The 26070-nt window shown below is 39.0% G+C and overlaps 1 protein-coding gene across 1 annotated transcript in view; it reads right to left on the minus strand.

Moving 5' to 3' along the window:
- Window positions 1-550: 550 nt before the first annotated feature.
- The window catches only part of EFR3A (EFR3 homolog A (S. cerevisiae)), a 46348-nt gene continuing 20828 nt past the window's right edge, over window positions 551-26070 (minus strand). The window contains exons 11-22 of the mRNA XM_004679587.2: window positions 25857-25908; window positions 24437-24609; window positions 23956-24031; window positions 22748-22909; window positions 22000-22131; window positions 20496-20563; window positions 19418-19545; window positions 14321-14412; window positions 9726-9774; window positions 6092-6195; window positions 5579-5628; window positions 551-1547 (exon numbers count right to left, since the gene is read on the minus strand). Coding sequence (XP_004679644.1) covers window positions 1442-1547; window positions 5579-5628; window positions 6092-6195; window positions 9726-9774; window positions 14321-14412; window positions 19418-19545; window positions 20496-20563; window positions 22000-22131; window positions 22748-22909; window positions 23956-24031; window positions 24437-24609; window positions 25857-25908 — 1192 coding nt within the window. The 3' untranslated portion in view covers window positions 551-1441. The remainder of the gene's footprint in view (window positions 1548-5578; window positions 5629-6091; window positions 6196-9725; window positions 9775-14320; window positions 14413-19417; window positions 19546-20495; window positions 20564-21999; window positions 22132-22747; window positions 22910-23955; window positions 24032-24436; window positions 24610-25856; window positions 25909-26070) is intronic.

Below are 26070 nucleotides of genomic sequence, written 5' to 3' on the forward strand. Positions count from 1 at the left end.
AAATACTTTAAGAGAGAAAGAGAGGTCTGTTGTATGAGGCTTGTTCCTCACTGTTTTCTGCTTCGAATAACAGTGCCCACGTCATCATAAACACAGTTATAACATTCCCTTCTTCACTGCAGTTTCCACAAAAACAAAAGGTAAAAATTGGACATCTTTAGCTACCCGTTTGATATGTATATCGTTTTAGGTACAAAGAAATCAAATTTGAAGTAGTAGTATTACAAATGGGCTACTTTATAAAAATGGCCTAAGCACGTACAAGCGTCGCAAAGAAAGTGCTGGCCGCTGGGCGGGACGGGCTCGCCCGGGGCCCTGCGCCAGGGCCGGCACGCGGCAAGGGCAGAGCGCATGCGCCGCCTGGGGCCTCCCTCCCCAGGGCCCACCTGACCCTCAGCCCTCCGACTGCTAGAACTGTAGGTACTCCTTTCAAGTGTGATGCTACAAACCCCAAAGAGATGAATGCAAGTTCTGAGTCAAATCTTTTTTAAAAGTTAAAGTCCACTTGGGGAATTTTTTACTGTGAGGATTTAAAACAATGCACAACATAGTCTGTAAATTAATGTGCCTTTAATAGAAATCAAAATGTACACACTCTTCACAGGTGAACTAGTAGATGTCTTTAATGTCTTTTTCCTATAGTAAATATATATCTCATTTAATGAAGCCACAGCAAAATACTACTATTATTTCAAGGCATAGTCTGTAAACTAATACATCTTATGATGTAAAAAAATATTGCACATTCAGTACTCCAAGAGTAAGCTCTAAGCCTTCATGTGGAATGGTCAAACCCTTGGCAGAACACAGTATAACGAGAACTAGGTACTTTAAAGTATGGTGATTTTTAGGGTCTAGCACATTGTTCACTAGATGTCATGACCGCAGACAGCGTGAGGAACGCCCACGACACACCGGTACAGTGACAAGCGGCGGAAGGCCAGCCACAACACCTGACTCAGGACGAAAGCTGCCAAACACGCGTGCAGCCCGGAGCTAGGGATTCATCTGCACTGTCTGCTTTTGCAGGTGACCAAAACAAAAGCAATTCTATTTCTAAGCAGTTGTGTAGAAGTTTGCAAAATACAGTAGATGTTCCATATATTTTCAACTCTCTGGAGGCTTATGTTGTTGTTAATCTCTGTGAAAAGTTTAAAATATACTATTTAACAATGGAATAATATGAAACCTACATTGATTCAACTTTAAAAGCCAACAGGAATCTCAGAAGAAATTAACATGGCATAGATCTATCTTCAAAAGTAGGCTAAATTATATACGCTCCAAATTTCTGCTACGGTATGCTAAGCATTTGGTTAAAAATAGATTCCATCATTATTTTCAAGAAATGTGTTACTACACAGTAAAGTAAATCCTAAAAACTCAGTTTGGCCTCAACTTGTAGCCTTTAGAATCCTATGCTGAGGTCTTCATGAGCTGCTTAGTACACACACAGATCTGGAAACTTCATCTCATAGACCGGAACAGACTGGTACTGGGCATGCCCAGAAGTAATGGTCAGTGTTCCTGATGGACTGGGCGGCGGGCTGTGAAAGAAGAACAAGCATGGTCAAGAGCGCATTGAGAGCTGCTCACCGCCCAGAGCACCCCTGAAACAGCGCCAACAGCAGTGTGCAAATGCCTGCACTGCGGGGCTCGCCCTGACGCTGCCCGTGGGTTCCCAGGAAGGTCATGGCGCCAAGCTGGTTTTGAGCTTTGACCAGACATTTTTCTGTGTGGGTTATGTGCTCAGGTATGTGTAGGTAACTTTCTATAATGGGACTCACTGCACCCATTCTTACAAGCTAGCTTTGTTTCACTAGCAAAAGTTCCTTTTTACATGCATGCATTATCCTTTCTGATGCTGTTTCATTATCTGGCCATAGTGTAATTGATCAAATCAGCGGACAAAGACAGGTTCATTTCCACTTTTCATTACTACACATAATGCTCAAAGGTCTATTCTTCTGCGGATACAATTTCATCCTGATTGTCTGTTAATAGATTAATTTATGGATCAAAGTGCATAATAATTTTGATTTTGCTACACATTGCTATAGCACTGGAAAATTATAATTTCACTATTTTAGTGTACCTATTCCTTATACCCTTATAAGTTTGGCTATAATCAATTTCTCTTCATTGTTGGAAGTTGGGCAGGTAGAAGCAAGTCATTATTTATATTTCCAATTTTTTGGTTACTACTAAGGTTAAATGCTTATAGATTTAATATCCCCTCTAGGTTCCTTGTAAAATGAATTATACCTTCTAATTAGTGTTTCTTCATTCTTTAGGAGATACCTAGGAGGAGATCTGCGGGATCGTATGGTATATCTACTTACAAAATTTTGAGAAACCGCTAAACTCTTTCCATTCTTACATATATAGCCAAAGATTAGGAAGGGATCACACACCAAAGTTCATTGCAGCACCATTCACAACAGTCAAGCTATGGAAAACCTAAATGCCCAAGCCAGATGCATGCATTAAAAAGATATGGCATTCATACATGATGGACTACTGCACAGCTGTGAGCTACCTTTCCATCATATACACTACTGTAAAATGATGTACTCTTCCCATTTACTGTACGATGGATGAGACCACTAGGGATTACGCTGAATGAAGTAAGAAGTACAACTACTAAATGTTGTCACTCTTGTGGAATACAGAGCAAGTACACAAAGGATCAGAAAAAAACAAAACCTGCCTAGAAATCTGACAGTAAAGTTGAGGCTACCAAAGAGGGAGGAGAAGGCAGAGCGCAGAGAACGAGGGCCCAGTGGACGCCAGTGGAGGACTGTGGGTGTCATGGTGGCAGGTGTGGTGTGGTGCAAACACCTGAGGAGGTGTCCCTATGCCTTTCCACCGTATGCACTACTGTAAAATGACGCGCCTCAAAAAGTAAATAAGCAAGTCAATATGTAAATAAAAGCCCATTAGCAGGGAAATCCTTAAAAAAAGGTATAATTGAACCAAAAATATCATCTACTTGTGTTCACTGTCTATAGTTCTACTTTTCAATGTTTTTCTGTTAATAATTTAACAAACAAAATTCAGTCACATAATAAAAACGCTTTTCACAATTTATTATTTAATTCTCAACTTAAAACCTTTTTAAAAATCAATTATTTTGTTCCATCTTACACTTCAATTAGCAATGTGTGAGCTTTCTAGCTGTGGTAAGACATCCTTATTAACATTTTTTATTTTCCCTATTTTTACATTTAGTCATTCTACTGCTAGAAAGTTCTCTCGATATTGTTGAAATCTGCACTTTCCTGTTAACTTAGGGACTGCACATGCTTACGGTCACTGAGCATCTCTCATCTTTCCTCCCATGAAATGCCTGTTCCTTTGTCAATTTAAAATATTCTCTTTTTATTTCTGAATTGTAAAAGTGCTCTATTTATGCACTCTATATATTTTCTCAGGTGCTTGAGTTTTTCATTTTTTTTAATGGAGCTTCTGGTGTTAATTTTTTTAATGTAGCACTAAGCTCAATTTATCAATTTTGCTAAGTGTTTTTTGTATCTAAGAAATCAATGCTTATATGAAAACTAAAAATATTCTCATCTATTTTTTAAAGAAGTTTCATTTCTATCTTTTTGACTGACATTTGTTGTCCAAACTGAATAAATGTTTGTGCTTGATGAAAGGTGGGGTGTTATTACTCCGCCTTCAGGTAACCTAGTTGTTCCAGACATTTGTTGAAAGTTCTTTCTTTCCTTCTTTAAAATGTTTTGAGTCCTTTTCTGAACTATATTACTTTGATCTATTCATATAACTTATGGCAATACTGTTGTGATTACCTTATATAAATTCTTTTTGTTGTTGTTCTTAAATTAGGCCACTCCAAGGTCATTCATAATTTTATTCACATTTTAAAATCAAATAATAAATCTTTACCCAAAAAGTCTGCTGGGGTTTTGGTTAGGATTCTGCTGAAGCTATAGGTCAACAACATATAAATAATATTTAGTCTTTCAGAACATGATTGTGATATAGCTTTCCTTTGTCTAATCGTCATTTGACATCAATGACAGGTTCTTGGAAATCTGACTTTAAGGAAACTTCTGTAACAAAAGCAGATCCCTGCACAGTGTCTCTTCTTTTGTTTAACACGGGCTATGATTTTTTTCTTATCAATATTATAATGAAACAACATCATCTGATTATTTGCTATACATTCTCATTAGGTGACCCTGGTAAATTACCAAGTCTTTTTTGTTTCCACACTAGAAAGATAAAAATAGTCTCTATTTATTTTTAAGTCTGGTGTAGAGGTTAAATAATAGCACATAGCCCAGACAAGTCTTCAACAGGCAGATTAATAAAACAGAATTCGAGTACTTACTCTAAAATGTTAAATCTACACAGCTGTGACAGCATAACTAAATGGAACATGGTACATTCTGACTGTCACTCATACTTGCTGTCTTTCAGCGAGTTACTTGACTTTCCCAAGCCTCAGTGTCTTCATCTGGAAAATGAGAGGGGGAAAGCATCTTCCTACCTTTTCGGTCTGTGGTGAAGATAAAGCAGGTAGCACAAACCAAGTATACAGCAGACACTTAGTATTGCAACATGCAGACCTCAAAGAAGTAAATGCTCCTGCCCAGTCATTTCGTGATTCTGAGGTGTATCGTATATTGTGTATCTTAGTCTGAATCTCTGTTCTGAAATTCTGTAGATGAACAATTCTAATCTTACTGGGGGGAGGTGGCTGGCATGGTGGGGAAATATCTGAAATAAGATGTAATACTTATGAAAATGTAGTTTGTGTATGAAGGTAAAAAAGAGAAGAGATAGGGAAATAAAATACAAAATGCAGTGGGCTAGAGCATCAACTGTCTCCTCTGTTTACAGGATATTGGGGACATTGGGGTTGAAGCAAAATAGAGTTGGTTGATCAAGTTAAAAATATAGCTGATACAGAAAAAAAAAATCTAGGTGCACAGATGGGAGCAATGGCTCCCATCCTGTGTGGTCATATACAAATGCAGAGTCCACACTGGAGATAGGACGAAGGGGAGGAAGTTCTTTCCCTACATGGAACCAAGTCTGCCTCTTTCCCGATCATATGCATCATTACCTAATAAACCGGTGGACTCAACTACCAAGTATGTTCTATACAAGGTACTTTGGGGACATAAAATATCTAACACAAATGGATGAGACATAGAGAAGTTCAAGGAAAGCTGAGTTCAAAGAGTAGTTTGTATAGACAGAAATCACGACTCCTCCCCCAGAAAGACTGCTCATGGCTAAGCCATATTAACTCTAGTTTGTGCAAGGCAACATGATTAAATGTGAGAAGTTATTGGCTTAACAGTATCATTACAATGAGAGCCGAGGAAGGAGTGCCCTGAAAGAGAAGCCAGAAAGGCAGAGGTTGCCTGGACCAGCACAGCTCTCCGGTTCTGTGCCATACAAGGAGTGGCCACCAAGAGAAAGGCAGGAGCTTTTGCTCATCCTAAATGAAAGGCACAGGAACTTTAAACTATCTAGCCACAAATTATGCGGGTCTAGAAGTTTCTAATTTGTTTTTGGAGTAAGGAAAAAAGAAAACCCTTACCGTATGGTGAGTTCCAATATTTGAGCAAGTCTATCATGAAGCAGATTTGCCTATAAAGGGAAAACAAAAATGGGTTTATTATTTTCCAAATACCCACATGTAAACCATATGAATGCAATGTAAAAGAAAAAGCATAATTGTTAACAAGTAAGTGGATCACACAGTGGCTTTAATGTTTTGGCTTTATCTGTCTCTTCTATTGGCATTTAACTGCTTCTTTCAGTCCTTTCTTAGTCTCATTGACAAAACCAGACCAACAGAAACAAAAACCAAAATACCCTCCATAAGATGACTGAAGATCACTGCCAAAAATGTTCACTAACAGTCACTCACAGTTCAGTTGGGACGGGCCTTCAGCCGGCTTACAGCGCTCCACAGCTGTGCCCGGGCATCTCCCAGACGCTCTGCCTTGTGCTCCATCCTGAGCCTGAAGCTTGGTGCCTATCAACCAACTACCGAGAAGTCTCCACCAATGCAAACTCTACTCCTTCTCCCTTTACCATCTGTACTTACTTTGGATTCACACTGTGCTGCTATTTCTTCAAACGGTGCTTTCTGGAATTTTTCTATCACGAGACGTCTTTTCTCCTTTTCCTGCTCTTCCATCCCATTGGTATCTATGCAAGTGTTTACAAAGACCAGTTAAAAGAAATACAGAATTTCCTAGAACCTTATGGCTAGTGACCATAAGAGCAAATGATCTATAAATTAAAGATCAAGGCAACTTTCAAGATTAATTTCATCAGGAAAAAAAAAAAGGCATAAATCCTTGGAACACTTTCAATCTAGAAAACACACATTTTTTAAAAAATCTAAGAATTAAAATGCATAGTAAAAGTTCACTATCTCCCTTTCCAAAAAAACAGGGTCATTTTCTACAGGTGAAGGACCTGCATGGAAGATGACCCTGTTATTAATAACTATCCCTTTGGACATATGAGACTGAATAAAAGCTCCGCCAATTGATGTGAAAAATACCTGCAATACAGACAGGGGAACTGGGAACTGAACTATTTCAGTTTTTCCATATACTCACTACAATTTAGAAGATGTGCTTTTGTTTGCTTGATCTAAAGGTACTGTGTGGTCTGGCTAAAGTTTGCAAGACTGTAAAATATGCCTTTTGATACTACTAATACAATTACTGTGCCTATTACTTCAAGAAAACAAAAGGAAGACTATTAATGACTTATCAGTTCATTTACTGGTAACAACTAGTAATTCTTCATGAGTGTCTTTCCTTTTTTCCGGCCCAGAGTGTATAGATATACACTATGCCCAAGTGTCCTTCAACAAAGCTGCTTTTCAAGTAGACGAACTATAGGCTATAGTTTTAAAAAGTGGAAATAGCAGGCAGAAAGGAAATGGCCATTGTATTTTTTTTTTTTGAAATTGTGGCAGGTTAACAAAACTGAAGACAACTACTGATTACAACACAGAACTATGATCATGGGACTGTAGTCACGTCCAGTGTGACAGGAGCTTGGCAGGAGCAGAAATGTTTAAACCAAGCAGGTCAAAGCAGCAGATGTCAAGGGAAATGTGGGCAAGCTGAACACACTGCCAGGTCTTAAGTGCCCGGGCTCAATATATAAAAATAATGCCCACCCAGGTCTGGCTTACTGGCACCAAACTTGCTTTCCATGTAGCAGCTCTCAAAGTTTCTGTTTTTAAGAGTGCTTACACTCTTAAAAATTACTAGAACACCAAAACCCTTTTTATTAATGTGTGCAATCTTTTACTTTCTATGTAGTACATTAACTGAGAAACTTTAATAAAAGTATTTAAAAATATGAACTCATTATGTTCACATAAGTAACATTTTATGAAGATATTTTTGAAAATGAAAAAAAAAAAAAAACTTCAAGAGTGGTACTGTTTTATATTTCTGCAAATTTTCTAATATCTGGCTTTAAAAAGGCAGTGGGGGGCCCTCCCTGGTGGCGCAGCGGGTTCCAGCACAGCAGTGAGAAGCTAAAGCCACTTCCGCATGAGTTCGATCCCCGCCTGCGCCAGGGGTGACCCACAGGGCGCGGCAGACCTCTCCTGACCCGCCCGCTGCTCCCCTCAGCAGTGGACTTCGTCAACCTGCCTGTCCTGCTCCCCGCTCTGTCTTTGGTAAATCCTCTCACCGTCCCTGCACCTCTGGCCTGTAACCCAGTTCTGTATGCATAAATAAATAAATCTTTTTAAAAAAAAAAAAGGACAGTGGATTCTGCCTGCAAATGCACACAATCCACTACACAGTAAGTTATTCTCATCAAAGTACACAAAGACCATTTAGATCTATATTGGGAAGTATTGGGAAAGAGGGTTCTCTTAATAGACTTTTCACATAATTGTGAATGTTTCTTCTCAGACCACAACAAAACTTAACAAGGTTTGTTTCTTGAAAGTCAGCTGCAATATGGAATGTGAAGCTTGGGAGTGACGTTCTGTGCTTGGCCTGGGAGAGCTCTCCAGTCTTCTAGCTGTCTGAAGGGCACTCTCCTCAGGCATGATTCTGTGATCTTAAGCAAAGGTCATTTGGGGTTATCAGTCCACTGACTTCTACAGACCTGTTTCATAAAGAAGTATTTTTTTTTAAAGATCACATTTGTTAGGTATCACTACTGATCTTAGAAAAGACTTTAAATATCGGGGAGCTGTCACACATTCACAGTGACAGGCACAAGTTTCAAAATTCTAATTTTGTTCTAAAGTGCTAATTTTATCATTGGGAACAAATACTGTCATAGGGTGTTGTTTTCTCCTCTCCTCAAGTGACAGCCTCACTCCAATTATTTTCCAGAAAATGTCTGCCAAATATCGTAAGTTTCCTGTCAGCTTTTTTTTTTTTTTTTAGTGAAAATGGTGTTTTTTTGCCAACCAAGACAATCAAAAAATGCTTTATGTGTACTTCCCAAAGACTTGTACTCCTCAGTTGCAATTTAATAATACTGGTACTTTATACTGGCTCATCAAGAGAATCTTCAGTAAAATCTTGCTGTTTCAAAGTAGCCACAAGTATATGATGCTGAAGAACCCAGGGACTGAGACCACCAGGCTCGTGTCTTACATCATGTCAGTGGGTGCAGTAAAAAGGCAAGTGGTTCAGCATCGTGTTGGAAACACGTTTCATGGGCTCCTGAATAGCCAGCCCCACTCTGCTCTCCCGGAGTCCTCAGATATATATTGAGAGCCGTAGTCATGCTGCATAGCACTCCATTTGTTTTACTCTTTAAATATCTCAGAGAGTCTTCCACAAAATGGATGTTCAAAAATTGCTTACCAAATTCAATTAATTTTATCCTTGCAAATTTGGTAATACATTTTAATCAGAAATAAATTCTCTCATGAATTAAGCTAGAAAAGGGCAGTTTACTTCATGTATGATGGGCACTAGGGAACCTCACACTTCATTTCCCTTGGTGATGATTTTCTTATCTACCATCCCCCCCCCAAAATAAGAGCCAATTTCTACCCACTCTCCCATTACCAATTAGAAGTGAACTGAAATGAAGGCCTCATTAGCCTAGTAGTCATTCATGTATTAGTACTTAATTGAAGGAATCATTTCAAAATAAAGAGGCAAATTGTTTAGGAGGCTTTATTCCCATAAACGCAAAGAAGAAAAAAGAAATTGGAGTGCTGTTTGTTACGCAGAGATAAGTGAAAAGAGGACAGTAAGGCGAGGTATGAAATCAGGCGCCAGCATGTGCTGGCTGTGAGTTCAGGGGCTGCTAATTTCTCTGCTCGATGTTCTCACCATGAAAGGCCTGCCCCTCCCCTGCATCTGGTGACGTCCTGGCCAGCTGCTTTCTCTCACCCCACTGCAAACACTCTCTGGTTACACTAAGTTCCTTTCCTCAGCATTTTCATCTCCCTATCTCATATGAAAGAAGACGCTGATTATTCCTCTTAAATTCCAGCCACCTAAATGCTGGTCACTATGTAAGAATGGCATTAAATGACACTGTTTTCATAACTCCAGAGAAGTCAGCCCATCAAACGAAAAAAATTATCTGTGATAAGACAACTGTAAAATCCTCAGAACATAGCTAAATAAAATCAGTTCTACGGAAATCAACTGTACACATCATATATATATAAGTACACAGCTGTGCTAGCAAAATATCAGGAGTGTTAAATCAGAGTAAAACATTACCAATAGCTTTCTTTAATGCTTCAAAGGTGATTTCTTCCGTGTTACTCACCTAGGAAAAATGCATTTAGGTAAAAGAGTTAGAAAGATCAATACAAACAGTACCTTCACTTAGTTTCAAGTCATCTAAGATCTACAATTATTTTCTTCTCTGTGTTTACATGATTTGTGATTATACTCCATGGTCTCAAATGCAAACAACCCCACTTTTTCACTGCTATGACAAAGGCCTGCTACAAGGGGGTCCCCAAATAAGTCTACTATAACATTAGCTTAGCATGTTGCAGGCAACTCAACCCCCACGGAGTGACAACTCAGCCTCTAGAAGCCAGAGGTGCAGTAAGGTCACGTCCTGCTGGCTGAACTATGCTTCATCAGATAACGGTGCTTTCAAATATTCCAGGCAGAGATTACACAGACAGTTAGAACTCAGCACCCTCAGCCTCCATAACTGTGGCACCACACACACTTACCAATGAAAAGTGAAATAAATGCCTACAAATGTTAATGTTTAAAAGCAAGAATCACTACTTGGGAAGAGGTCAATGAGCACTAGTTAGTAAGCACCTTTAAAAAAAATCACATTTTGGATCTTCTTAGGTCGATCCCCAAATCTTATCTTCTGAAAAAGACCCTTGAAATTGGGGGTTTCAAATCTCTCTTGCTCTAAGGCATAAAAAGGTTTACGACTGACGGCTGGAGACAAGTGTCAGTAACACTCCTGTGGCGGCAGCACGTTTCCGGGAGGAACCTTGCGGCTACTGTAGTGTCTCTGCTATGGGTAAGAAAGGATTCTCAATTACTTGGCTGGGGCCTCTGCTCGTCCCTAATTTTAGCTCCTAAGTTTAAGGCAGCAAGACCAGCGAAAGCAGGAGTCATGCTCTGCCCCTCGGCTTCTCTGCAATGCAAAGCCTGGGCTGGAAACCAAGCAGCAAGAGCGGCGGCCCCAGCCTGTCACTGAGGGTCCCCATCCCTAGTTGAGTCAGATTAAACTCTGGGGTCTTTTGTTGCTTTGTTCTAGATATTTGGAGCAGACAGTCAAGATTAGGTTGGGCTGGTCAATTATTCGTACTTAGAAACAATTTCACACTTCAGCGAAAAAAAATCCACTGTTGTCCTTACAACTAGTTAAGAGCTTTATGAGACTTTTGAGAAACAACTAGAGTAAGAGAAAGAACAAGAGAGAAGTTAAAGGTCAGCATTCTTGTCACACATCACTTTTTTTATTACCTGCTCAATCCCAAGTGATGAGGTAACTACTTTACCCTCTAATCTAACCTACCTCACCCAAAATCTTTCCTATTTGTTCCTGTTCCCCAAATATGGATTTTAGGACTCAGTCTCCCACCATCAAAAACCTCCACGTCATTTTGTCGTCCCCCCCCCTCCCATTTTTTTTTAACTTTTGCTTCTAAAATTCTTTTCAGCCTGTGGCTGCCCCACCCAGCCTATCTCCTGACCAGGTGCCCGCTCCGCCCAGCCTCCTGTCGCCACCTGGTTCCTCTAGTTCAGCCTCCTAGCTTGGCTCCCCTGGCTGATCTCCCTTTGCTAGCTGAGCTGAGGCACATTTCTGAAATTCCTTTACTGACGCATAGCTCCCAGGGACACAGCCCGAATTCCAGCATGTACCTGCTCCCTGGCAAATTACACAAAGAAGCCTCAACCTGGTGACAAAACCTTCATATATCTGACTTCCAGCTTGTTTCCTACTCTTCCCTTTGGTGGATCCTACTTAAAATAAAGAAGGCCCCATTGTTTCACATTGAGGTTTAACGGTTTGTATTTTTCATACAATGCAGCTGCTACTTCATCTGGGGTCACGCAGGCTACCTGTCCCAAGCTACAGAAAGACTGGGTGTGCTGCTGTTACGGCACCAGGCACAGGAGCTTCAACATCCCTTTTGCTCTTTAAGACTCCTGCCCTGCTCATGAAGTGCAACTCTAACCAAGACGCTAACACCCTGGGGGCTGCTTAAAATCTGTTACTCATCTGTTTCCAAACAAAATAGCTGTCACTTCCACTGATACCTTAGTAATTTTACGGCACCTAGTACAGCTGTCTTGATGCTAGAATTCTTGTTTTGTTAGCTCACATACAGTTATCTTCAGCTATATTTGGGAAAAAGGCAGGAATATTTATATATAAAATAAAGATTCTGTTATGTGTGTAAACAACAATCTTTAGAATCAACCAGTGTTTCAATTTTATACCTGAAAAATACAGTAAGTACTCAAAATTTAATAAATATAAGCTCCCATCCATATAACCCCAAATAATTTAGCACTGACTATTACCTTTTAGAGAGAAGAACTAAGTACTGATTTCAGGCTATACTCATATGTACATTGTGTATATTAATCATGTCTACAAAGCTCAGAAAGAGTTCTGGAAATCAAAGGACATGACTGTAGTGCTTTACTAGTCAACCTGATAATTTTATCTCAGGAGGCAGGGACACCTCTATTTCATTTCAGTCAGTTATCTTCTTGATTAATTTAATTTAGATATCTTCATATATACATAGGGAAATTTACAGAAAAAGTTTACTAAGTGACTCATGGTGGGCTAAGATTTGAATTGCAAACATTAGAATTTATGTATCATAAGTGGAACAGTCAATTCAATAATTCTATAGTAACAATTTGTTGTATCTAAGGAAGACAGAAGCTTACTAGGATTTCTATCTAAACAATTTCTGACTAAGTTTAAGCTCTAAAGAAGGGGTTAGATATAACAGGATAAACTGGGATATGTATTTAAAATTTCAATTTTGATCACATACAAGAATAATGCTTTTTAAAATAAGCAATTGTCTTATATGATTCACTGCTAGCAAAAACACTTATTCATAATTTAGTATTTTGCTGCACCATTAATTAGTGAATACATAAATGACGTGAATTTCAGTGCTACGAAATTAATTAGTTTTAGCCCAGAAGGTAATGTTATTCTGTCTTCTGGATTCGAACAACCATTCTTAACATGCACAATTAGATTTCATAATGGTAATGAATATAAAACTCAAATGTGCTCAAGTAAATCTTGTAACAATTGCACTTACATTTTCAAATGCTTAAATGTGAGGCACATTTGACTTAGGGCCTACCACCAAGAGAAAACAAGGGGTCTTTAAAAAAGCCAACCAATGTGTTAATGGGCTTTTCGTGTTAAATTTATGCTCAAGAATTTCCCTATATTGTGCCTTCATGCGAATTTTTTCAGCTTATCAAAATAGACTGGTTTTTGGTTCACAGTTTGAAATGCTACATATGTATATTTAAAAGAAATAACAATGGTTAATAAAAGAAATATGAGTCAGTAAAACAAACTGCACTCTGACAAAGTGTAAAGATGAAGGCTTTAGATGAATTTTTCCTTCAAAAAGTAAGAGCAGCAAATTCATAACCATTAAAAACAAGGGTTAACAAGAAAGAAGTATATAGATTAAATTGGCTTTGAAGAGGTGAATGTAGGGAAGGTGATTTTTCTTGAGTATTAAATTGACAAGAAACTTTAAAACAACTGAAGTTTCTAAGTTAACCACTTCTTCAATGACTGTTGGTGTTCTGTTGGTAATTTCCTGATAAAACTGATTGATTCTACATAAAAGACAGCTGTGTAGCATGGAAGAGAACAATGAGGTGGCAGTAACCTGGCCACCAAATAGTGTGAATACCTGAAGACAAATGAGCTGACAGGGACTGAAGGAGGGTGGAGAAAGAAGGCTGAGAAAGCGTGAATTCAGACAACTCCCTTCCCCTTTTCTTATATGGATGTTCTTTTAATGATATATATCATACCAAGGAGAAATAATGAAGTACCTAAGGCAAACAATGGACAAGCCACGAGGAGGAGGCTGACTTGACATGCTGGCATTTCGGCTTTTTACTTGACTATCAAAAAATTCTCTGGTGATCTGTGTGGAATAAGTCCTAGAGCACACTGGCTGCTTTTTCTTCCTATAACTCAGGAGGGTACACTCTTGTGCTCTATTGAAACAGGAGGAGAGTATTAAATCTGCAATGTCTCAAATAAGCCATAGTCCTTAAGGAGTACATAGATCACCAATAAGCCTAACTTACATGAAATTTGTTATATTTACTATCCATAATCAAAAAAGTTTCCCTCATAGATGACATTTTAAAGCTATTGAAAGTAGTGAGCATCTGACTTTATATAAGCATTATAGTTCCATTTATTCTCATAATTTATGTTTCTTAAATCATTAGACAATAAGGTCTAGATGGTGTACTTTTTAATAATAGGACCTGTGTAATATTTTTTTACTTATGAAATATTTTATTTGTCTTATAGCTCTTAGACTACACCAAATTAGATTGTAAAATTTAATGACATCACACAACATACATAAAAGTTAAGTTTAGATATCTTTATAGACAGATGAAAAGCATTCCATCAAATAACTCATGAATAAAGTCAAGACTAACTCAACAATAACTTCTACTAACAATATATTTGATTTAGAGATAATTTAGAATTGTATTTGCTCCTGTTTGAAAGTTTGGCAGTACAAATATTTCTTTTAAAGTGGTATCTATCGCTACATAGTACTAAGACATAAATGGGAACAACTCACCACGTCATCAGAAGGAAAGCTGTGGGGTAAAATGTCCACCTGAATGGATACGGTGTCCACGACACTTTTTCTTCTAGAGTGTCGATCTTCATCTAAAATAAAAAAGTTTCCACTTATTTGCAAGTTAGAAACAGTGTATCATCTGTAAACACTACCTATTTTTAATTAAAAAAAGATAAAAATTTAAAAAGTTGTCTTTTTTACTCTTCCTAAGCTACAAAGCAACATTTTCTCAGGCTCACAAATTTCATGAAGCTTTAAAAGTAAACCTGATGGGGTGAACTGAAATACTGTTAATAGTTTATTTTCCAAAATGAGGCATCTAGAACAGCTACTTCAAAGACCACTAGCAACGTTTAGTGACTAGCAATGTTTAGTTAAAAATAATAACAATAGGCCCTCCCTGGTGGCGCAGCGGGTTAAAGCACAGCATGGAGAAGCTAAAGCCACTTCCACATGAGTTCGATTCCCACCTGCCCCGGAGGAGACCACATGGCGTGGCAGACTTCTCCTGACCCGCCCGCTGCTCCCCTCAGCAGTGTACTTCGTGGATCTGCCTGTTCTGCTCCCCACTCTGTCTCTGGTGAAGCCTCTTGGCGCCCCTGCACCTCTGGCCTGTACCCCAGTTCTGTATGCATAAATAAATAAATCTTTAAAAAAAAATAATAACAATAATACCAAGAGGAGGATGAAGTCTACACTGAAAAATTCAGTTTAATTCAAAATTCACAATAATTACCCATATATATCTCTAGCTTTCCCACGAAACAATTAAAGTTGACAATTATCTCTAGTTCAAGGTTGGTCATTTGGTAACCCATATCCCAAAGTGTTTACTGTGAATTAAAATTTATGAATTAAAAGAATCTTCTATTTCAATTAACAACTCCATCCCTGAATCCCTTACCAGCCTTGTAGTCAAGACATGTAAATAAATATGTCCTCTGCTCAAACATATAAGAAATACAGAATATGCTGTATTCTGAATTCTGAGAGTCCCTCAAGTTCTGCTGTATGAAGGTTGGTGGCTATGAGCTATGAATACATAAGTCAACTGTGACAGAGTACTACATATTATATTACTACAGTTTTCAGGCTGAACTACTTTATCTTCCACAGGTGGCTATTCCTGAGCTGAGCTAACCTAGAACTATATTCCCTCATGTATCCTTCGTGAATGTATGCTCTGACATCAATTAACAAACATAATGACATCAATGAAACTGGCACAAAATAGCATGAGGTCATCGTTGCTGACTCACTTTTAACTTCGAACTAGGCCAACTTTCAAGGTCTCACCAGAACTCAAAATGAGGCTCAAATAATAGCCTGCCTCTCACACAAAAAAACCCTCACACAAGAATTTCTAGGTTAACCTACAAAGGCTTATGGTTTGTAGAGAAGAGTAAAATTGAAGCCCAAGTTAAAAATAAACAGACAGGCAGGCGCGGGCGCAGAGAGGGATCAGTGAGTGGCAAAACCCAGAGGACAGAAGGAAGTGTAGCAGGCAGTGATTTAAGAATGATCAGCAATATTGAAAAGGAGGAAATCAAATTTAGTGGGAAACTCTGCATTCTCAGAACATTTTTCCCTCAGACTTACATATGCTTACAGGTGACTGAAGAAAATCCAGGCACAACTCTCATCAGATCTCTCACACAAGTGCATGAAAGGCAGGTTTCAGCGTTCCCGCGCGCCGTCTGTGTCTGCTGTTTCCAAAGCTACGGACACCAGGCTCGCTGTGGCCTGGTGCCAGACTGCGGCACTGGCCCGCTGCCCTGGCTGCCCGCTGCCCTGGCTGCCTCACCGTGACGAGTGCAGCTGGCTGTGCAGCTGGCTGGCCTGCACAGCTAGACCCCGGCTCCCCTCCCTCAGGCTGAGCTGGGAGTGGGGGGTGCCAGACTCTACTCCCCATGCGCTGCCCGTTTCCCACCTCTCTGCCTTCTCCTGGTCACCATGATGACCATCATTTCCCCTTTTTTTTTCCCTGGAGCCTGCATAGGAAGCGGTCCTCACTTCCTTCAGTGATGCTCTGCTGCCACCTGGTGTGGCTGTAGAGAATGTTTAGAATTGCATGAAGATGATTACAGCCTGGAGAAAACTGCTGGGATATAATCTGGCACAGAACCGCATTAAATGACTCTCAATATAATACTTTTAATCAGTAAGACAAAAGAACAAAATTCTGAGTGCCAACTGAAAGATTAACGACTGAAAAATCTTAATACCATTCTGATATTTATGTGGCATTTTACAGTTGTTAGAAGTGTTTTCATATGTGTGTGTACACACACGTACATGTACATACATATACATACACACACATCCCATCAGAGCTAAGCATGTTCTGGAGCTTAGAGGCCACAGCCTGTGCTCTACATGTAAGGACAAGGGACACTGAACGTTGACGGGTCAGCCTAGGACCACTATCGAGAGTAGGTCCTGTCTTCATTCTCCTTCTCTTCACTTTTTCACTTTGAGATGTTATCCTCCCTAAAAGTTTGACAGAACCCTCTATGCGCCTGCTCACATTATTTGGATGCTCCACTGTCAAAGACACTCTCAAACGCAGACCTCTAAAACCAGTCACTCTTTCCAATTCGTGCGTTACTAAACCCCATTTTTCTATCATCCGTGATTCAAAACTACTTAGAGACATTCTGAAATGTGAACCTCTCCCTTTCTTCACTTAAACCCAGTCACATTATCCATCCTTCTTAATAAAACAAAACAAACCCAGGCTGGGAAGCAGTGATCTGTCCTTTCCAGTGCTCTGCCATCCACTCAAGCACTCAGGCACGAACCAAGACAAAGACTTTGACTTTCTCTCTCCCCACCCATCTGGATCAATAAGGACAGCAACAGAATCTGAGTACTTAAAAAATAGCAAAAGTATCAAACTTGTGAGAACCTAACTGGACATGTGAGGTGGTTAATTCCAGGGGGGTCATCTTATCAAATCATTTAATTTCAGCTTTCCTCCTCCTACTTGTAGACAAAGATAATGCTACCTTCCTCACCAAACTATTTTAAAGGTGAAAAGAAATATCGAATACTACATGCTGATCACAGTGCCTGGCACACAGTTAGTGCACAGAGAATAGCAGCTGCTGTCCTGAGGAAGACGGTGAGCGCATAATATACAGCGCATTCCATAGGTTACACTTTTCCTTCTGATATCGTTTTCCTCTTCATTTTTAAAGTGAATATCTGATGGTTAGGCAGCAAAAGGAAATTTTCAAAACTGACTGCTTATTCCATAAATTATCACTGTCTCTTCCAAGTCCTTCCACATATTAAGACAGACACAGGTAGCACTCACTGGTTATCAAAGACTTAAAAAATCACATCAATCATACTCAGCATCAGTACCTGACCAGCAGACTTCTCTGCAGTTAGTTAGTGAAGTATAGACGAAAATACATATTTATATATATACATATATCTGGATTTGAGGGAAGACCAAACTACATGCTTAAAAGAAAAGTGCCAGCTAGTCATCAGCCACTGCTGAGAGGAAAAGGGGGCGGGTAGAAGACAGAACAAGGGAGGAAATGCACTACAGCTGCGGGTCAGGAGAGCAAACTAGTAACTGACCTCAGCACCACACAGACGCAAGGCCACTGCCTCCCTGGGGTGGGGTAAGGGCAGGTCAACTGCCATAGATTTACCTTTGTACTTGTGCCTGGGTTTATGAGGCTTTTTGCCTGAAGGAAAGAGAGCTGAATCCAAATTACAAGAATGAAATATTTCTTAAGTCTTTAGAGAAAATCTTTAAAATTACATAGTTTTTAACTAATGATTTATTCTTAACACTTTTATTTCTCCCATGGAATTCATGAGGAATAAAATCTTTTATACTATGAAATTTGAAAGAAATGCACTAATCTTTCAGACTACTGTGAGTGATTATTACTGCAATGAAAGTATACACTAGGGTCCGTATTATTAAAATGAAAGGTACTTAGAAAGATCGTGCCACTTTCAAGTGATCGATACAATCAAACACTTCCCTTAGATGCCCATAAGAACTAGTTCCTCTAACTAATATTTATACAACGATCGAATAAAAATGAAACTCAAAGATATAAATTCATTGACGTTAGTTTTTAAAGTGAAACTGAGCGCAAGTCACCATCCGGTTTTGCCCAGAAATGCAACAGAGCCATCTGAGATAATGGAGAGAATAGAAGGGAAAGTATAGGACAGAGGAGAACAGATTTTTTAGTTAAAAGGTTTGCAGGTTTCTATTCACAATTGGAAAGACATGGAAACAGCCCAAATGCCCAAAAATGGATAACTGGATTAAAAGATGTGGTCCATATACACAATGGAATATTACTCAGCAACCAAAAAAAAAAAAGAAACACGTCTTTTGCAGCAACATGGTTGGAGCTGGAAAAGATCATGTTTAGTGAAATAAGCCAGAAAGAAAAGGAGAAATACTGGGTGGTTTCTCTCATAGCAGGAATATAACAAAACAGGTGAGAAAATCATGATAATGATGAACAGCTATATACCAGAGACATTTTGTGGGGGTGGAGTGGGGAACGGGATCAAAAAGAGTGGGGGAGGGAAATGCACTGGACTATGGTGATGGCACAGGGTGATTTGGTGATGGGAAACCCAAGGGGATTGCAACTGAGGTGGAAAAATGCACAAAAACATGTAAAGATAAACTATTATAAAATTAAAAAAAAAGTTTGCAGGTTTCTTTACAAATAATCTCTACACTTACAAAAAGAAAAGCATTGCCTAATTCACTAAGTTCAATAATCACAAATTACTAATTAGTTAATTTTCATGAGTTTCTATCAGTTAAGTTCAATACTGGTTAATAAAGAGCTCACTCTGCTGCTCTGTCTAGCATCTAGTCTCGTTACTGAGTACGCTAACATAGTAGCGTAACAGCAATAACAGTCTCACGAAGACTGAATGTGCTCATGAAAATAGGCCTACAGAGGTTTGTGAAAGAATTTTAAGACCAAACTTTTAAAATAGAAGCTCTCTTAAGGATTTTGAAAAAGCCGTGATATACAAGCCTACAAAGAATCCTTGCTGCTAACCCGAGTCTACAGAGCCGGAGTCTGCACTTACCTGTGACCTGCGGGACGTAGGGCACCGAAAGCCTGTCCACACTATAGCCGCTTCCGCCCAGGGACTCTGAGATCTTATTGACCAGAAAGTACAAATTGTTATCATGCTTCTCTAAAGACTTGGGAAGCCTGTTGAGTTGATCAGAACAAAAGGCATTTAGGACTATTACTGAGCAAAAACAAGTGAACAGGCAAACATTCTAGATCAAAGCCCGAATGGCATAAATGCAACTTACACTGCTACTAGTACAACTTACACTGTTACTTGTAACAGAAGAACCAGCGTATTTTAGGTGACTGATTCGAGTCAACTAAATACACATGGTATTAGCCCTTTTGCTGGGATCATCCCCCCATAACACTCCTACAGTAAAGCCAGTCTTACATTATTCTTCTGGTTTTCACATGTGAAATGAAAAGGGCTAAATTCAGCCTTAATTTTTATGCTCACTAAAAATCTGAGAGAAGAAACTAAACGTACTGTTGACTTGACATCCCACTGACTTTTAATGAAACAAAGATCAGGAAACTCAGTGATGGAAAGCAGTGGCCCAATCACAAAAGGTTTCACGTTCCTTCAAACTGATGGATATAATCTTAATTTGACACTCTCAAAATTAAACTGCTTTTAGAGTCCAAAAGTTTCAATGAAAATTCTGAAAAGAATACATATGTTTTTTGTTTGGACAGCACAGAAGAATGCATTGTATTAACTTACTGACTTTCCTTAATACATTCCTTCCCTCACAATTTTATGAATATTATCTATTGTTCAAAGTCTTGAACAGGATATTGTACTCTCTTAAAAGAGTGTCACTTATATATGAGAACATTCTTTATTTAAGAGATTCCTCTCCACATTAAAAACAGATAAAAGTCTTTTCATTAAAGACTGACCCTGTGTGTGGGACCACATTTGTAATATACAAGAACTTTTATGGCAAAGGGATGATTAATGGACAGAAACACAAACTAATCTTTATGAAACAACAGAAGAGTATTTCAACAATAGTTTACTCTTTTATAATCACTGACTGGTTGCCCTACCCACTTCCTAAAAATGTAAAGAATTAGCATACATGCACTTATCTCTGAAAATATGCTCTGGTAGAAAATAAGGGGCTTCCATAGTTCGAGTTTCAATAACCTGAAAAACATCCAAAAACAAAGCAAAAATCAAAAACCTCACCTTTTCTGGACCTTGTTATGAAAATTTGGAAAACAAAAGGATCAGAAACAGTAAATTAAGACATGCTATCACTATATTCTGGAACTTAAGCTATGTTTACAGCCCAAGTGCAGCATTCCCTTTGTCCCCACATTTATTCTTTTTAAAATATCATTAATGGTAATAAGAGAAATACAAATTAAAGCCATAATGAGATACTACCTCACATCAGTGAGAATGGCTCATCTTGAAACAACTAACAACAAATGTTGGCAAGGATATGGAGAAAAAGAAACTCTCCTGCACTGCTGGTGGGAATGCAAACTAGTACAACCACTGTGGAAAACTGTTTGAAAAACTGTTTGAGGTTCCTCAAACTGCTAAACATGGAGCTTCCCTACGACCCAGCAATCCCACTCCTAGGTATCTACCCAAAGACACAAAAACACTGATTGAAAAAGATACTTGTTCCAGCCCTCATCTGTGAGCGACATGGGGCACTCTCTGGTCTGATACTCATCTCTCCAGGGACCAGTCTCAACCACTCACACAAACACTGTTTAATGAATGAATGTGTTTTACCTTTCCGAATATACTAGAAACCTACATTTTAACAAAGGCACACAGATGTACCTTCAGTTCCATAAAAATGAGCTTCTCCCTGACGGATGTCTCTAAAGAATTAACATTACAGTGGACTTTTTGCCATGTAAGTTAGGGAATTCTGAAATGTATATTAAAACCATATAAGGTTTTAGTTACTACTGTAAATAGCAAAATGACACAGCAAATCTGAGAGGCACGTTAATTATTCAACTTTGGAGTAGAACAGTTCAAGTAGATTAGAATAATTACAAAAACAGTATAATTGAAAAATATTTGTATGTAAACACTGTTTAACGAATGAATTTTACTATTTTTAAAGATTTTATTTTTATTTATTTATGCACACAAGAACTGCATGTAGGCCAGAGATGTGGGAAATGAGAGGATTCACCAGAGACAGAATGGGGAGCAGAGCAGATGGATCTACAAAAATACACCACTGATGGGAGCAGTGGGAGATACAAGAGGGGTCTGCTGTGCCCTTGGGTCAGCTCCCTGTCAGGGGTGGAACTCACGCTGCAGCAGCTGGTGATAGCTTCATAGTGCTGAGACTTAACCACTGCACCACTAGGGAGCATTCTAGAAGAAAATCATGCAGACTACTCAACCATTATATGTAAAAAAAAAAACTAACAAAATAGGCATCGAAGAAAATATATAACAAACACAGCAGTTTTGATTTAGTCACAGGGTAACATTACCTTAATTTGAAACATAATCATCAAAATTAAAAATCATCACTAGAAAAAAATATAGTCCTTTCTGTGTAAAAGTCAAATTGAAGATCTCTTCTAAATACATTGCCTTACCTTGCTAACATGCTGGCAAAATGCAGGGACAGCGATCATCTGGCTGACGAAGTTGAGATACGCCGCGACCAAAGCCATGATCCCGCAACGGTGGAACATGGACAGGTTGTCCTCATTGATGATGGCGCTGTCCTGTACCAAGACACAGGCGCAGGTGAGGGCTCACAGTCTATGTGTCCCACCTGTATGTCTCTCTGCTCACACTGAAGACTTATCGGTGGTTTGGAATGTCAACGCAAACGTCACCTTGTAAAAAGTTACTTTTTTTTTTAATGCCCCTTTACAGAAAAGTCTTTCAATTCCAATAGGTCTCCCCAGGCAGGACTTCAGGGACACGGGGAGTGGGGAGACACACAGACAGACAGACATAAGGACACACACACACACACACGCGCGCGCACACACTCTCCACATACAGAGAGCTTCCACTTGCGTACTCTTCTTTGGGCCGAAACACTTAAACCCCAACTAACCAACTGCAGGTGTGTAATCATCATTAATGAAGACTCCCACTGTATGGAGCGCGGGCACAGGGCGCCGCCGCCTTTCCCATCACAGTATGCTACGGCCTTGACCTGTAGCACACAGTGTTCATTCACCATTGGCTCAAAGGAAAAGAACGTGAGCAAGAACTTAAGTATTCTTTATTTAAATGCAGAAGCCTCCCTTTCAAAAGTCATGTTCTTGGATAAAGGCAACACTTTATGGTGTCTAAATCATAAAAAAGCAATTTTCCATTGAAGCATACCTGTAAAGCAACGGCTAACCGAATGAGATCAATAACCACTTCTTCATTTGCCAACTCAATAGTCATGAGAGCAAGAGAAGTATAAAGTAGCTCATAGTTTTTCTGAACATTGTCTTCTTCTTTACAGCCCAAGTATATATGCCGATAGAGCTGCTGCCCATTCTTAAGGAAATGACAGGAGAAAGAAAAATCGTGTTTAAAGCGTGGTAAAGGCAGACCACAGCATACAGAAGCCACCCTACAACACAGCTATTTTAACATGGAAAGGAAATGTAAGTGGACAATTAGATATTCAAATTGCATTCCAGTTATTAACATGAACGAATGTACTAGTGTAATTACAAAATAACACTAGGTTGAAGAACAAACCTTAAATGAAAGTAGCAAGAAACAGTTTCAGTGTAAACAATGAAAGTGGTTTTAGTAATAATGTGAGGAGACAAAAACGAATTATAGATTAATTTGAGAAAAAAACTGAAGTGGAAGCAGAAGTAGAAGACGCTTTCTGCTGCACAGCTGCAGTGACAAAGCATGCTTGCTGAAGGGGCACATCCTCAGGCTTTCTTGCCTCCGGATCACTCTCTGTAACATGGGTCAGGAGGTAGTCAGGGAAGAGCACCTATGGGTTTGCTACACTCCGGCACCAGTCACCACAGCAAGTCTGGGGGAGAGGGAGGGGTCACAGGAACACCCCAGGATTCACAGAGCTTTCCCCCTAAGCCAAACTAATCGAAACCTGTTAAAAAGGACGAACACTTTGCAGCCCTAGAGTGCCCTCAGCCCAGCCCTGACCGCCAGGCGCAACCAGAGAGAAGGCGTGCTGCCCATTTCAAGTTACAGGGGAGCTGACTCCAGGTGTTTTTTCTTTTTCTTTTTTTTGGTGGTAATACCTATTTTCGAAAATTTATAGCAGTGGTACAAACATGGGTCAATAAAAGAGCCATTAAAGTGGAATCAGTATGTACGTGAGGGGTGAGCAGCAGTGCAGGGCAGAAAGCATGAAGCAATGCACAACTATTACAGCAAGCCCACAGTCCAATGCTCCCGCACAGTCGGTCAGTTAGGATTTAAAAAGGTGGGGAAGCTCAAAGTGGGGGTGTGAGGTTGTAACTCCAGATTCCATCACTTCACCTTCACCGGACTCCACGACAAAACAGCAAATGCAAACAGATAAAGCATATCACACATTTTCTAAGAGACAATCTTACCTTTTTCATGAAACTTGTATCTTGTCTACAAATTTTTTCTCTTTTTATCTTTAGGTCCGCTACATCTGGTATTATTCTAGAGACAATCAATGCATCATTCTTAATAAATAGCACATTTAGTTACAATTTCTAATCAGTTACATTTAGGATTTTGTACTATTTGCACTCACTCCCCTAAGCATTTTAAATAAGTCTATATGTAGTGATATCTCTGAGCTGCCAAGTTTAATTAAAGAGCACTGCATAAAGCAATCTCGACTTCTAGTGTTCTTCCTAAGTTTGAAGCAAAACCAAAATAAAATTCACGTAACTCATGAATGCTAATAGATAAGATCACTGAGAATACAAAAGACATTAAAGCATTTGTCTTAAAATCTTAAAATATACAGCTAAAATCCCTACAATAAAAGAACCATAATGCTCAAACACATGTGAAAACTTTAAAATATCATCATTAGATCTAGTGACAAATAGCAGTTACCTGATCCCTCGAAGCTTTGCCCTATTGTCATGGCGATCCACGAGATTATGCATGACTTCTAAGACTAACTGTCTCAGTTCATAATCTTCCATGAGGGATGGTGATAACAAAGGATCCAGAAAAGACCCAGGCAGGGCAGTAACAATAGTCTTAGCTTTGTATCCCGAGGTTACCTGATTATAGGGAAGAAAGAAAAAAAGAACAGCAAAGTACCTTTGCCATGACTCCTTCTTCGGGAAATTCTCACAAGAACCTTAAAATTAGGGACTAGCAAGTATAGACATGGTCTGAATGAAAAATAAAAAGGCAACCTGTCTACAAGGTGCTGAGGATCTGACTGAACATACAGGAACAGCACGTAAAGAGTAAATTAGTAAGCGCGCATTTACCACGCGCGTGTCATAAGCCCAAGCACCTGTGCACCGGTTTACTGCCCTTCACATGCCTGTGAGTACACCGACTCCCATCTTACAAAGGGAAAGTGAGGCTGAGAGAGGTTCAGGATACATGGGAGAGCTGGTCATTACTAAAGGAGCAAAGGAGATTAAGTAGCAAAAATAGGGAAGGCTGAGATTTTACAATTTAAACTGATGATTATTCTTTGATTTTAAAGGAAGCAGTTTAAATTACTGATACATTTTCATTTTCCAAAACAATTACCCAGTCACTTGACTTGACATCTGAGTATATCCCTCTGTTCTAAACAAAGTTTTAAAGTATGTACTTAATAAACACTATTAAATATTTTAACTATAAGTGCATGGACTAATAATTCAGTTGATTATGTGGTTCAAGTAAGACTGGAGGCAAGATGATTTACTTGGGGAATTTAATAAAAAGGCTTAGAATCAAATGAAATTTGAGGTTAAATTTTCACTCACAATTGTAGGCAGATATGGAACACAAATCATTTATATTTGGTCTAATTCACTCAAAGATGAACTATATGACTATTTTATAGTCACTATAAAATATACAGTAAGTACCACAGACCTCACACTTTAGGTATGCCTGTATTCTGAACAACAAGCCAGCCTTTGAAGAAATAGCATGATAACTGGACAGCATGGTGGGTACCTCAAGCCCAAGCACCATTCTCCTGCTCAATACCTTGAGGAACCCCCAACTCCACTCCACAGGGTCCCTGACCAGGCAGATTCATGTACCAAACGTTAACACTTCGTGGCCTCTCTTGTGTTAGACCATGAGGACCAAGTAACAAGTATTAAGTAAAAGTAAATGAAATTAAGTGTAACAAAAGAAAATGCAAAAAGCATAATATTTAAATGTCTAGACCACAGGTAAAAGCTAACCATAAATAGCATCTTACAATGTAAGAAAAAGCAGCTGATAGTATAAAGCTATTCTTTTCACTCAAACAATCTGAGATGAAGTCAGATTCACCTGTTAAACGTCTTACCATTAGCAAAGATCTCAGCAACATTATCTGAATCCGTCTGGTCCCTAAATCCCTAAAACACACAAAATACTGGTATTATGCTATTAATAGTAATTAATATTATTTCATTTATTTATATTATCATTTTCTGATTTAAAAACTCCACTCACTGGCGGAGCACATTTTACTTTCATACCAGCTAAAGTCATGGCCCACTTTACATGCTAAGGCAATT

Source organism: Condylura cristata, unplaced genomic scaffold (assembly GCF_000260355.1).
Source record: "Condylura cristata isolate star-nosed mole 26May11 unplaced genomic scaffold, ConCri1.0 scaffold00009, whole genome shotgun sequence".
Taxonomy (NCBI): Eukaryota; Metazoa; Chordata; class Mammalia; order Eulipotyphla; family Talpidae; genus Condylura; species Condylura cristata.